This window comes from Lutra lutra, chromosome 1 (genome assembly GCF_902655055.1).
Source record: "Lutra lutra chromosome 1, mLutLut1.2, whole genome shotgun sequence".
NCBI lineage: Eukaryota > Metazoa > Chordata > Mammalia > Carnivora > Mustelidae > Lutra > Lutra lutra.
In genome coordinates, this window is record NC_062278.1 from 154,435,968 (window position 1) to 154,449,931 (window position 13,964).

The following is a 13,964-nucleotide window of genomic DNA, read 5'->3' on the forward strand; positions in this document are numbered from 1 at the left end:
ATTCAGATGTCTTTCCACTAGTCCAGTTGCACTCTGGATTGTGTAGCTCAGTGGATGGGGCACAAAGAGTTAGGACAAGAGAGTGGAATCCTTAGTGCAGAGGGAATGGGGGAGAAGGAGAGCTGGGCTTACCCTCAGAAGAGTCCAGGCCAGGAGCAGAGGAGAGGACTCAGGCCTGCTCTCAGGGGGCCTCCAGTCCCCTGGCACAGTGAACACACACATCAGGAATAGTCAGAGACCAGTCCAGAGCAGAGAGGGGGGCCACGTGGGACAAGGGGGTAGGGCTGTCTAGGAGTCAGATGCCCCTCTTGATTCATTCCCTCAAAATAGTCTGGGACACCTGCACCCCACACTATGGCTGAGTCACTGACCCAGTCCTCAGATGAGACTTGAATGAAGCTGTCCCTACTCCTCTTCCCCTCGCAGCAGAAAGGACATGTAACTGATTCCCTGGGATGGAAGGGGAACTTCCCCAAGACCTAAAAATAACTGAGCCACTTCATACTCTGAACTTAGCCTCTCCCACCCGCCCCCACCTGGCCCACCCCCTAGTCAGCAAGATAAAGGCAGCTGCTAGGCTGGCAGAGGACAGAGACCCGAGCCAGGGCAGCAAGAAGGCGTCTAACGAGGCCAGCAGAGCAGGACCAGCCCTGAACAAGAAACCGAAGAGAAAAGACAGACCATTAGATCACACCTGCCACAGACCTGAGCATCCCCTCAGCCAAGCGGGACCTTCAGGTGAGTGACCTGGCCTTTTGTCTTTCCACAGCAGGCTGGATCTCTGGGCTGGGGTCCCCTGTGGGCAATGTGGGATGGCTCCAGGGGAGCGTAGATCACAGTCAGCTCTGGGTGGAGGAAGGAGGTGAGTGGGGGGTGGGGCTCCCTGATGTAAAAAGTCCATGAGGAAGTTAAAGGAGGCTCGGAGCTCTCAGAGTGGTTGCCACAGACCTGAGTCCCACAGAAGACACAGGTTCTTACCAGTCTGGCTTCCAGGAGAAGGTGGCCTGGAGCTACCATTTCTAAAATACAGGTATGGAGCTCCTCAGGCTTCAGGGATTCCTCTCAGGGAAGCCCCAGGTAGGCCCAATGTCCACAAGAAAGAGAGACACAAGAGAGATCAGAGGACATGGGGGCTGGAGGGTAGGACATAGGCCTGACTCAGCATTGCTAGGACAAACCCCATGTCTAGCTGTTGTGGGCAAAAGTATTGGCATATCTGGCACCAGGAATATCTCCCCAGGGCTGGCCTCTGAGCTCACCTCCCCACGTTTCAATGCCCAGGGCCTGAGGTGCAGGGCAGACTTTGCCCCAGATCATAGTCTTACCCAGTGGGAAAGCCCTTGGGGCAAATCTGGGGACATGAGGAGGGGAGACCGGATCTGAATCTGCCAGATGTAGAGACCTGTGGAAACTGAACCAAGGAGCACCAGACGTGGCAGCAAAGGTGGGGTCGCCCTGAGAGGTTGGCTCAGCCCTGGATAGGCCAAGCTCTGGTGCACTTCTTGGGGTTCAGGCCCGACCTTAAGTGTGGTGGTCCCAATTCTGATTCTACCCACACCCCACCGCTGTTCCTGTCCCATAGAATTTAAGCCCCAGGAGTTTTGGGCCAGGCAGGTGCAAGGGTGGAAGGGGCAGAGGGCAGAAAACCTGCTTCAGGTCTTGCTATTACCTTTCAGAGCCTCCCAGAACAGCTCCTTCTCTGTCTTTGGGCCTCTGTTTCCCTGTCTAAACAATGAGGGGTTAGGTTCCTTGACCTCTGAGGGTCCACAGTTCTGACATCCCTGGATTCCATGATGCTAACAATTTGTAACCATAGCAGGGATTCTAGAGATTCCTGGGGTCAGTGGTGGGGTGGAGCTCATGGTCCATACATGCCATCTGCTCAGGCCACATGGTCGTGACAGGCCTGGGAGTCACGGTTTGCCTTTGTTCCCATCAGAACTCAGAGATGAAAGGAACCACACAGAGTGTGTGAGGAGACTCAGGCTGCAGGCTTCAGAGTTTTCCCCACATCGGGTCTCTGAAGTCTGGTGGGCAGACTGGATGGCTATCTCAGAAGGGGGGTCAAAGGACAAAGGAGATAAGTTGGGTGAGGGAGCCCAGGGTCCCAGTGGCTGAGCTGGGCCTCCCTCCTGAGCCCAGGGCCGCTGGGCCAAGGCCAGGACAGCAGCTATATTTAGCATGAGTGTGGAGCAGAGCAGTGGGTCAGGGGCAGTGGGGCGGGGATGGGGGTGGGAGACGTGCTTCCCATTCCTTCCCTGCTGGCCTCTGGGGACTGTCAGTCCACCTGTCACAAGACAGATAAGACACAGAGGACGGAGAGCAGAGGAGGGCTTGAGTGGTGGAAGGCTAAGGCGAGGGAGTGGGGGACCTGGGGGGAAGCAGGAAGCTGACTGACGTGAAGAGGGAGAAAGAGAAGTACAGGAGTTTGGGCCTGGTGGCCTACAGCTGGGGAAGAATCTCTAAGAGGCAGGGCAAGGAGGTCTCTGCAGGAAGCCTTCTTGTCCAGTGCCTTCCCTCCCTGTGGGTGTCTCCCTCACACCTAGGGTGGGTGCTGGAGCACAGAGGGGCACCACAGCCAATAAGAAAGCTTCGTGCCCCTTTCCCTCTTATTTCCTGGGAGCAGGGCCCCAAATCGGGTCTAGGAACCCCGAGCCAGCACTGCCTGCCACTCATTCACCTGATTCTTTCCATGCCTCAGTTTCCTTGTCTTTAATTGTGAGTGGCTGGACTAGAAGGCCCTTGAGTGCCCCCCGGCTCCCACCTTCTGAATCTTGGGGTAATGCACCAAAAACCCCTACCTGACACTCAGAATCTGGCTTCGTGGAACCCTAAGACAGCCTGCGAACAACCGCCCCTCACAGAGCCTCAGCTGCTTCTGCTGCAGCAGAGGCCACCAGCCCCTGCTAAACCCCCTGGGGCCAGAAAGCTAGAGAGCTAGTCAGGAGGCAAGACCTTAGAGGCTGGGCAGGACTCCCGGCAAAGTGGCAAGTGCGCCCTCTGGTGCTGTGAAAGGGAATTTCTTCTCCATGGGAAGAAGTCCCCAGCTTAGGGAACCGCCTCTCCCAGTCTGGGAACCCCTCAGTCAGAATTCACCTGGGAGTTCACGAGGGGAAAACCGACCTTGGTAAAGGAAGGTGAGGATGGAACTTGTCCGGTTTGCCTATTGGAGGTTTCGGCATCCCTTGTAGGGCTAAAGGACAAATTCACGGCCACTAGTGCCTTGCCCGCTCCCTAGCAACCCAGGTAATTCTGGGGAAGCAGGACCCACCCTGATGGGTGGCTCCATATGCCCTAAGTTCAAGACTTGTCACATGGCAACCATGCAGGGGGCAGGTCTGGAGAGGGCGGGAGTCTCTCAACAAAAGTTGCCATGGGACGACTCTGCCCTAAGACTTTGCCTGCTATCATTTCTCCCAGCTACCAGCCCCATCCTCATCTCTGCCCCTTCTCCTTTGAAGGATGGCCAAAGCCCAGACGCAGACAGCCCCCATGCTGACCATTCCAATGGCCACCACAGAGGACCTGCCTCTCCCTCCACCCCCAGCCCGGGAGGACCTACCCCCGCCCCCGCCCAAGGAGTCCTTCTCCAAGTTCCACCAGCAGAGACAAGCCAGCGAGCTCCGCCGCCTCTACAAGCACATCCACCCTGAGCTCCGCAAGAATCTGGCCGAGGCCGTGGCTGAAGACCTGGCTGACGTCCTGGATTCCGAGGAGCCCACAGAGGGTGACGTCCAGTGCATGCGCTGGATCTTTGAGAACTGGCGGCTAGATGCCATTGGGGACCATGAGCGGCCGCCTGCCAGGGAGCCTGTGCCAGGCGGTGATGTCCAGGCTACCTCCCGCAAGTTTGAGGAAGGTTCTTTTGCCAACAGCACGGACCAGGAGCCAGCCGGACCTCCGCCATCCAGAGCGGATGTTCGTGCAGCCCGCCGGCTGTTTGAGACAAAGCCACTGGATGAGCTGACTGGCGAGGCTGAGGCACCGGAGGCTACGGCAAGGGAGCCTGAGGCCAGCGGGGATGTCCAGGGCACCAGGATGCTCTTTGAGACGCAGCCACTGGACCGCCTGGGCTCCCGCCCCTCCATCCAGGAGCAGAGCCCCTTGGAGCTACGCTCAGAAATCCAGGAGCTGAAGGGCGATGTGAAGAAGACAGTGAAGCTGTTCCAAACGGAGCCACTGTGTGCCATCCAGGATGCAGAGGGTGCCATCCACGAGGTCAAGGCCGCATGCCGGGAGGAAATCCAAAGCAATGCAGTGAGGTGTGCCCGCTGGCTCTTTGAAACCCAACCTCTGGATGCCATCAACAGGGACCCCAGCCAGGTGCGGGTAATCCGGGGGATCTCCCTGGAGGAGGGGGCCCGGCCTGACGTCAGTGCAACTCGCTGGATCTTTGAGACACAGCCGCTGGACGCCATTCGGGAGATCTTGGTGGACGAGAAAGACTTCCAGCCATCGCCAGACCTCATCCCTCCTGGTCCGGATGTTCAGCAGCAGCGGCATTTGTTTGAGACCCGAGCACTGGACACTCTCAAGGGGGGAGAGGAGTCTGGAGCAGAGCACCCACCCAAAGAGGAAGTAGTCCCTGGTGATGTCCGCTCTACCCTGTGGCTATTTGAGATGAAGCCCCTGGACACTCCTAGAGACCAAGTCCAAGTGGGCCACCTGCAGCGAGTGGGTCCCCGGGAGTGTGAGGGGCTCACGTCTGAATATCCACGCAGCGATGGCTCCTCTGCACCGTCCCACTCTCAGAGTGCCCCCCAGAGGGATGGGGTGAAGGGGGACGTGAAGGCCTTCAAGAACCTTTTCGAGACCCTTCCTCTGGACAGCATTGGGCAGGGTGAGGCTTTGGCCCTTCGGAGTATGAACAGAGCAGAAGGAATTGATTCTATGGGGCTGTCCCAGGACACAGGGTCCCCAGTGTACACTATGCAGGATGGCAAAGGTCATCTCCACGCCCTGACCTCTGTCAGCAGAGAGCAGATAGTTGGAGGTGATGTGCAGGGCTACCGGTGGATGTTTGAGACACAGCCCCTGGATCAACTGGGCCGAAACCCCAGTACCGTGGACGTGGTACGGGGCATCACCCGGCAGGAAGTGGTGGCCGGAGATGTCGGCACTGCCCGGTGGCTCTTTGAGACCCAGCCCCTGGAGGTGATCCACCAGCGGGAAAGGCAAGAACGCCAGGAGGAAGAAGGAAAGAGCCAGGCAGGTTCCCAGCCTGAGGCACTCCCAAAAGGTGATGTGCAGACCATCCGCTGGTTGTTTGAGACGTGCCCAATGAGTGAGTTGGCCGAGAAGCAGGGGTCAGAGGTCATAGATCCCACAGCTAAGGCGGAGGCGCGTTCCTGCACTTGGATGTTTGCGCCCCAACCCCTGGACAGACCAGAAGGCTCCAGGGAGCAGCACCTGCAGGTTAGCCAGATCCAGCCTGGGGAAAGACAGACAGACAGACATGTCTTCGAAACTGAACCTCTGCAGGCCTCGGGCCGTCCCTGCGGAAGAGGGCCTGTGCGATACTGCAGCCGAGTGGAGATCCCTTCCGGGCAGGTGTCTCGGCAGAAGGAGGTTTTCCAGGCCCTGGAGGCAGTCAAGAGGGAAGACCAGGGGTCCAGGGTACTCCCCGAGCCCATCTCTGCAGGCTCTGTGCACAAGTTCACCTGGCTCTTTGAGAACTACCCCATGGGCTCCCTGGCAGCTGAGAGCATCCGAGGGGGCAACCTCCAGGAGGAGCAGCCTGTGGGCCCCTCAGGCAACGGGGTGCCAGAGAGGCAGGAGACCGCAGCGGAGGGGACCCTGCGTACTCTGCACACTATGCCTGGCCTCCTGCACCACGGAGGCATCCTCATGGAGGCCCGAGGCCTGGGGGAGCTCTGCCTTGCCAAGTATGTGCTGCCAGGCCCGGGGCAGGGGGGACCCCACATACGGAAGGAGGAGTTGGTGTCTGGCGAGCTTCCCAGGATTGTGCGCCAAGTACTGCGCCGGCCAGATGTGGACCCGCAGGGAATGCTGGTTCAGGAGGACCCAGTGGGCCAGCTCCGCCTTAAGCCGCTGAAGCTGCCAGCTCTGGGTAGCAGCAGGAACCTCGAAGACATGGACCCTGAGTTCCAACAGGTGCTGGCTTGTGGCCTGGGGACCTCAGTAGCACGGACTGGGCTAGTGATGCAGGAGACAGAGCAGGGCCTGGTCTCGCTGACCGCCTACTCCCTGCAGCCCCGGCTGACCAGCAGGGCCCCTGAAAGGGGCAGTGTGCAGCTGCTGGCCAGCTGCATAGACAAAGGAGACCTGAGTGGCCTGCACAGTCTGCGGTGGGAGCCACCAGCTGATTCAAGTCCAGTGCCAGCCAGCGAGGGGCCCCAGAAACTGCCCGCAATGGAGAACATCATCCATGTTCCCCCACTGGACCCCGGTATGGGGATGGGGCACCTGAGAGGCCCAGGGGGCAACCCCCACCTCCCACAGGCCATTGGAAAGGCAGTGCCTCTGGCTGGGGAAGAAAAGCAGAAAGAGAGCTGCACTGGGCAGAAAGGGATAACAGCTTTGGGAAAGTCTGAAGGAACCACAGCAACACCCATGGGGCCTGGGGCCCCAGACCTCCAGGCTGCCATGCAAAATCTGCGGATGGCAACAGCGGAGGCCCAAAGCCTGAGCCAGCAAGTTCTCAATAAGAACAAGCAAGACTCTGCCCCTGGAGCCACCTCAGCACCTCCGGAGCCACCACGGCACCCTGATGGTCCCCTGCAAGCATCGGCCGTGGTCACTGTGGCTGCCCAGAGCAACGCTAGACCTGTGGCTGGAGGTGACCCCAGGACCCCAGCACACCCCAGAAAGGTCAGTGGGGAACAGAAAGCACTGCCCAGAGGGCTGCCTGAGGGGTGGGTGACTACTGAGGATGGCATCTACACTGCTCACCCTGTGAGGACCTTTGAGCCCCCAGGGGGTGTCCAGCCTTCTGAAAGAGAGCCCCCACAGCGGGGCAGGGACACTGCCCTCACGGCCCAGGCTCCCACCCCACTTCAGGAAGCCCCAGGTCAGAGACTGAGGCCTGGGTGGAAGGAGCCTGGGGGCTGCACACAGATGGGCCAGGGAGCTCCAGAGAAGGCAATGGCAAGAATCGGCCCAGGAGGCCTCCAAGCTGCAGAGAACCCCCTGAAGGTTGCCTCTTCAGCCCACCACACTCTGGCCTCTGAGCCTCAGCCTGCAGGTGCCCGTATGCACTCCCATAATGCCTCTGTTCCTCCTCCTCCTCTTCTCCCAGCTGCTGTGACAGGACCGGACTGCCCAACCCACGCCCACCATGATGAGGACTCTATCCAACAGGACATCGAGCCCCTGCAGGACCCTCTTCTCCACTCGCACAGCAGCCCTGCCAGCCAGAGAACCCCTGGGGCATCACAGACAAGGACCCCAAAACTGGACCCCAAAATGCCCCCAAGGAAGAAGCCTCAGGTGCCTCCTAAACCAGCACACCTCAGCCAGATCCCGCCCCCTCGGAGGCTGCCCACACCCTCAGCCCTCTCTCCCTACTCCTCCAAAGAGGCAGGGCAAGGAGGACACAAGCCAGGTGAGAAAGATGCAACCACCCTTCGGCCAGCCAACGTCCCCACCACTGCAGGCCAGAGATGCAGAACTCTGGCTGGACGCCCCCAGGACCTGAACCAGCCCAGCCCCCAACATGGCCCCAGCACCAGGGCTTCTGGACTCACCAAGAGCCAGGCTGCAGGCAGCAGTGCCCCAAACCCTGAGTCCCTCAGGCTCTCAGCTCTCAGCACTCACCCCGCCTTACCACAGCAGGGTCCCAGTCCCCCAGGAGAGGGGCCCACAGCAGGTTCCTGGCACGGGGCCCCTGAGAGCACTGAGATTCTGCAGGGAAGCCAGCAAGAACTCCAGGGCCTCCTGGGCCAGGTGCAAGCTCTAGAGGAGGAGACCGCAAGCAGTGTGGATGTGCAGGCGCTGAAGAGGCTCTTTGAAACTGTGCCCCAGCTGGCAGTGGCCCCTCAGGCTCCTGCCGCCCCCCACAAACCCGAGGCCTCAGTGGAGCAGGCCTTCGGGGAGCTGACGAAGGTCAGCACAGAGGTGGCCCAGCTGAGGGAACAGACTCTGGCCAGGCTGCTGGACATTGAGGAGGCTGTGCACAAGGCTCTCAGCTCCATGTCCAGCCTCCAGCCTGAGACCAACACCAGGGGCCATGCCCCAGGACCTCCGCAGGCCCACAGTGCCCGCAAGATTGGTGACACAGACAGAAGTAAAGCCAGACATAACTGCTCAGGCCAGGAGGTCAGAGGGCAAACTGCAGTCAAGAACCAAACCCAAGCTTCAAGCCATTCTGAGGTCCAGAGTCAGGCCAAGGTCAGAAATCACATAGAGGCCAGGGGTCAAGCAGCCTCAGTCATCCCTTCTACCAGGAGGCCAGAGACACTGAAAGAAGATCCAGGCCTCCCTGGAGTCTTGCCTTCTGGCAGAGATCCATCTTGCTCCCCAACATTCATCTCTATTGAGTCAGCCGCAAGGATGCTTCCAGAGGCTCCCAGCCCCACAGGCATCCTTGATGTCTCAGTGAAAAGCACTCACCTGACACAGGAAGTGGGCCAGGCCAGGGCCCACCAGAAAGGTCTCCAGGACAAAGCTGGAAAGGAGGAGGTCACCCAGCGGTCTGGGCAGCCCGAGCCTGCCCCTGCCTCAGCCAGCGCCCTGCCCACTGGGCAGCAGAAGAGCGTTCTGGAGCTGCAAACTGGACCCAGTGGCTCTCAGTGCTACAGAGCCACAAGAACAGCTACTCAGCAGTGTGAAGGGGTGGACACATGCAGGAACCCAGTCCTCTCATCTCCCACTGTGGTCACCGAGCAGGCAGAGCTGCCCAGGGGCCCAGGCCCCCACCTCGAGCTCCATGCTTCCCCCTTGCTCCGGCAGTTCCTGCACAGCCCAGCCAGGCTCAGCAGGGGCCTGGCAGAAGCCAGGATGACACAGGCCCCCTATGGCCACTCCCAGCCCGCAGCCCAGTGAGCCCCTCTGCCTCCACCACTGCCTCCCACCAGCACTGCCCTCCGGGGCCCGAGGTGGGCACTGACCTCCCATGCATGTGAGGCAAGGACCAAGAAGAAAGGGCATCTTCCAGGATATGTGAGCAGTTTCCCTTTCCTCAGTTCCATCAGTAAGCCCAGCTCCTGCAAAAGGCAGGGAAGAAAGGTTGGGATGAGGCCCACCCAGTAGCGCGGGCATGGGAGAAGCATGGGTGCCAGCTGCAGCTAGTGGAGGTTGGAACATATACAGACACACATGCTCCTCACACAGGCCTAGTCCACAGGCTGAGCCTAAAAGGAGCCCCCTTAGGACTGGAGGGACCCTCTCCTCTCAGCCTTTATTTCTTTTGTTATGAGTCAAAATGTTCTCAGTCAAAATGTTCTCCTTAATTCTTGGAGAGGACAGGGCCAACTGGACAGCAGGATTGGTCTCTCTTGGGATTGGTCTGAAGGCTCCAGAAGGGCCCTGCTGCAGCCCCTTCATCACTATCTCCACCATTCAGCAGGTCATTCTGGAAGCCCAAAGTTCCCACGGAAAAGCTCAGAATCGGTTCATGTCCCTAAAGCCAAGGATACTGCCTCCTCACCCCCACTGCTCTTCACTCTGCACCACAAATGGAAAGGATACAGTCTGAATAAACCCAAGTTTTATTCTGTTGTCTGTGCATGTCTGTCGTTTATGCATCTGTTCTGGAGTCTGGGCTCCCACTTTGGGGGGTGGGAGGGAGAAGAGCCACCACCTCTGAATGCCCCATTTTCCTGGCAAGAGCAGTGTTGGAGATCTCTAAAAAGCCACCCCTTCTTCTACCACCATCGCTGGGAAACAAAAGAGGCCCCACACAACCCCCCCCCATTCTCCTTGCTCCCCTCTCCCCGCTTCCCCAGCCCATACACACATTGCTACCCCTCTACCTCTGGTCTCTCCTCGTGGAGGTTCTTGGACATCATCCTGGAGTAGAGTCTGACCATAATCCTGCTCCAGAGTGGGAAAGTAGCCCAGTCAGGCCTAGGAAGGAGGGAGGGACACACCCCAGGGGAACCCCAGTGGCCAAGATGGCTGGGCCCTCTCCCCTGCTCAGGCCAGGTGCTGCATGCAGAGTGGGGGGCTCCTGGGAAGGCAAGAGCATGAAGCATGGCCTGGAAGGCCAGAATGATTTAATGCAGGGCCCTTTACCCTCTTTCAAAAGGCACTGAGTGCCTACTGCCTGCCAGGTCTATTCTAGGCAGCAGGGACACAGAGGTGAGGCCTTACGGGGTCACATTCTCAGGGAACTGACCTTCTAGAATGAGGAGACAGACCACGAATAAACAGGAAAGAACAGATGAGGAATAGGGGTAACGCACCTGACTAGGTCACTCTTCCACTCTAGGGGAAGAGTGTTAACATACGGTGATGTCATAATGACAGGTGATTGCCCTAGAGCACATGGCAAAGGTAAACCTCTCCAGGAGAAAAACCCCACCTGAGATCTGAATAACAAAGAGCCAGTTATGTGAAAATCAAGGGAAGGCGCATGCCAGGCAGAGACAGAAGAGGACATGAAAAAATCCAGAGATGGGGATGAGTGCAGTTCCTCAATTTCCTGGATCCCCTCCATCTGTCTACCGCCCCCCACACCCCCCCCACAACAAGGTTATGTGAGAGCTTATCCACGCTTTGCTTTCATTGAACAGGTAGGACCCTAGCCTACCACCACCAGCCCCGGAATCAGCCTTCTACATGTCATGTCACAGCCGGCTCCTTGCCGGATCTTCTCTCACGGTGAGCTCCCCTGGGGCAGCTGGGCTCTGAACTGGAAAGAGCCACTCCCCTGTGGAAGACAGTGGTGTGTGGGAGCAATTAAGATACCGAATCTAGGGGCACCTGGGTGGCTCAGTGGGTTAAAGCCTCTGCCTTCGGCCCAGGTCATGATCCCAGGGTTCTGGGATCGAGCCCCGCATTGGGCTCTCTGCTCAGCGGGGAGCCTGCTTCCCTTCCTCTCTCTCTGCCTGCCTCTCTGCCTACTTGTGATCTCTGTCTGTCAAATAAATAAATAAAATCTTAAAAAAAAAAAAAAGATACCGAATCTACCCACTTGGGGCTAACACCTCTCTGGGACCCTGGCCACATGTCCCCCTCCCCTGCCCTCTGGGGACTCTCAGTTGATTGCGGGGCCCAGCCGCTTACAGCATGACTGTTCTCATTGTTCTCATCTGTACAGTGGGCACAATTACAGTACCCACTCTTGTGAAGATTAAGCAAATTATTATGTGCAGAGTGCCTGGAGCTATATGCCTAGCATCCAGAACTCCAACATGTTCATTTTTTAGCGTTATTGGTAACCATTAATTTTCATATCTCTTTCTCACCTCCAGGTGGAGTTCCGGTCTTGTTCATCTCAGTACCACTGGTGCTTATCAAAATTGCCTAGAAGGCACTCTGTAAATGTCAAATAAATGAAGGCACAGATGAACGAAATGATTACGTGAATTCGGTGATTCATCCGACTAACATTTATTAAGCACCTACTTCCTGCCACGTTCCGTTCAGGATGCCGAGGATAGATATGAACAAGGCAGTATTTATCCCTGCCTTCACGGAGCCTGGGTTTAAAGAGGGATGACAATATATTATAAGCAGATAATTCTGGAAGGGAGCGATACTGTTAAGGAAATAAAAACGAGGTCACGAGAAGCGAATTGGCTGTTACTTTAGTTTGGGAAAAGCATCTCCGCGGAGGTAACCTTAACGGCACTGGAGCGGGTCCGTACGACTTTCGAGGTGGCAGCCTAGGGGGAAGGGTGGGAAGAGATAGGTGGGTGAGTGGTGAGCACGCCGGCGGCAGCGTACACCAAGGAGAGTAGCTGGCGCTCAATGAGGTCTCGCCTAGTGCCCTGCACACCCGCCACACCACACCTGCCCGGGAGACCCAGGCTCCACCTCTCCTCCCTCCCGGAGTGGGCGGGGCTGGAAGTGGGGCCGGGCCGCAGGTGGAGCGCGCACCGCCCAGACCACGCCCCTGGATCGGAGCCGGGGGCGGAGGCAGGCGGAGGAGGGGCGCGTTCCCACCCGCCGTCTCCAAGGTGACGATGACGTTACCCGAGCCGCCGGGTTCGGGACGTTCGGGCAGCTGCAGCCGTTGCCCGGAAACGCCGGGCAGGCGCGCAGCCAAGGGCCGGCTCAGCGAGGCAGACGCCGGACGCCAGTACGAGCCGTCCTGGACGGCCCTTGCTCGGAGCCTCCCTCCGGGATTCCAGGCGGGTGCGGGTTCCGGTCCTCACCCAAGTGGCAGCCCCACCCGGGGCCGACCTGCCGGGCCGGGTGCCTCCTCCCTTCTCGTCACTCCCTGCCACTGTCGCTGTCCCGAGTTGTCCACCAGTCCCCATCTTCAGTGCCGTCACGCTGCCTCGGGCCATCTCTCATTCCCTGCTTTCCTGGGCCACTGCCATAGCCTCCCAAGTTGTATTCCTTGCTTCCCCCTGTCCTAACAATCTGTCGTTCATCTGGCAGCCAAAGCACTTACGCAGAGTTTAGCAGATCAAGTCGCTCTCGTGTAAATACTCCCCAGTGGCTTCCCACCTCACTGTCTTAAATCTAATTCTTCTCAGCCTTTAAGACCAGAATGACTTGTCTCTCTGCTCTCCTCTCCCAACTGTGTCGCCCCCACTCTCTTCTTCACGTGCATCTCCCTCGTTACATTGGCCTTGATCCTCACAGAATCTTTACCAAACCAATTCCTGCCTCAGGGCCTTTGCACTTGCTGTACCCTGGGCCTGGATGTCCCTTCTTTTAGATCTTCAGTGGCTGGGGTCCTTCTCACTAAGATCCTGTTCGAATGTCTCTCCAGAAAGGCCCTTCTTGATCCCTCCCTCCCCTGCCTATTGCCCCCCCCATCCTGCTCCCCATCAAAAGAGGCCTTCCAACAAGTTATCATGCTGTTTCGTTTTCATGCGACCTCCCACAATATAAAATTGTCTTGTGCACGTATTTGCATACTGTCAGTGTTCTCAATTCAGTACTATTACTGTATAGTAAATGACCTCAAATTTAGTGGTTTAAGCAACCACCATTTTGTAACACTCATGAACTCTGTGGGTCATGAATTTGGACAGAACACAGTGGGGATGGCTTGTCTCTGTACCATGATGTATGGGGCCTCAGCTGGGTAATTTAACAAGGCTGAGGTAATTTAACAGCTAGTGTCTGGAAACATCTGAAAGCTCATCCACTCATGTCTGGCAGCTGATGCTGGCTATTGGCTGGGATATCGGCCAGAACACATATGCACGGCCTCTCCCCGTGGCGTGGGCTTCCTCATGGCATGGCAGTCTCAAGGTACTCTGACTTCCTACATTTCATCTCAAGGCTCCAAAGGCATGCGTCCCAACTAACAAGGCAGAAACTGTATTGCCTTGTCTGACCCAGCCTTGGAAATCACACGAAATCACTCCTGCTGCATTTTGCTGGTTACAAACGAGTCGCAAGTCTGCCTGGATTGAATGCAAGGGGTATTAGACACCACCTTTTAATGAGAAAGAGGTAAAGTTCTAGAAGAACATGTGGCCATTTTTGGAGGGTGCTGTGTCCACATGGAGTCTTCTGCCACCGGAATATCATCTCCAGGACAAATAACTTCTCATTTGTTTATTGTTGCATCCCCTGTGCCTGCCAGAATGGTACAAAAGCATTTAGTAGGTGCCTGATCCATGTTTTAGAGTGAATAAATGAAGGTTTATCTTCTCCCCGTTAAGTGTATTTCCTGCCCCAGCCCTTGGTTTTAGCCTGGTCTGCTCTGGAGGAAGTCCAGTGTTTGCACTGGAAGATGGGAGTCAAGTATAGTTGTTGTTTGTTTCTTTGGCGGGAAGGGTGAGTTATTGGAGATTGAGAAAGCCAAGTGAAGTTCTGAAACCGTGTTCTACTGTAAAGGGTGTTGAAAACCCAATCTGATTTTTCTCATTCAAACT

The 13,964-nt window shown here is 57.3% G+C and overlaps 1 protein-coding gene across 3 annotated transcripts; it reads left to right on the top strand.

Annotated features, from left to right (window-relative positions):
• Positions 1–578: 578 nt before the first annotated feature.
• Positions 579–9,677, top strand: XIRP1 (xin actin binding repeat containing 1). 3 transcript variants are annotated; one of them, XM_047740095.1, is made up of 3 exons: positions 579–738; positions 3,421–6,831; positions 7,259–7,396. In XM_047740095.1, the coding sequence occupies exons 2-3, from the start codon at positions 3,463–3,465 to the stop codon at positions 7,265–7,267; spliced, it is 3,378 nt and encodes a 1,125-aa protein (XP_047596051.1). In that variant the 5' UTR covers positions 579–738; positions 3,421–3,462; the 3' UTR covers positions 7,268–7,396. The 3 variants fall into 3 exon arrangements, with proteins under 3 accessions (XP_047596051.1, XP_047596045.1, XP_047596049.1); XM_047740089.1 differs by having other exon boundaries at positions 580–738; positions 3,421–9,677; XM_047740093.1 differs by having other exon boundaries at positions 581–738; positions 3,462–9,677.
• Positions 9,678–13,964: the final 4,287 nt, after the last annotated feature.

Coding starts and splice junctions, on each gene's coding strand:
- XIRP1 (XM_047740089.1), top strand. CDS start 3,463: ATGGCCAAAGCCCAGACGCAGACAGCCCCCATGCTGACCATTCCAATG.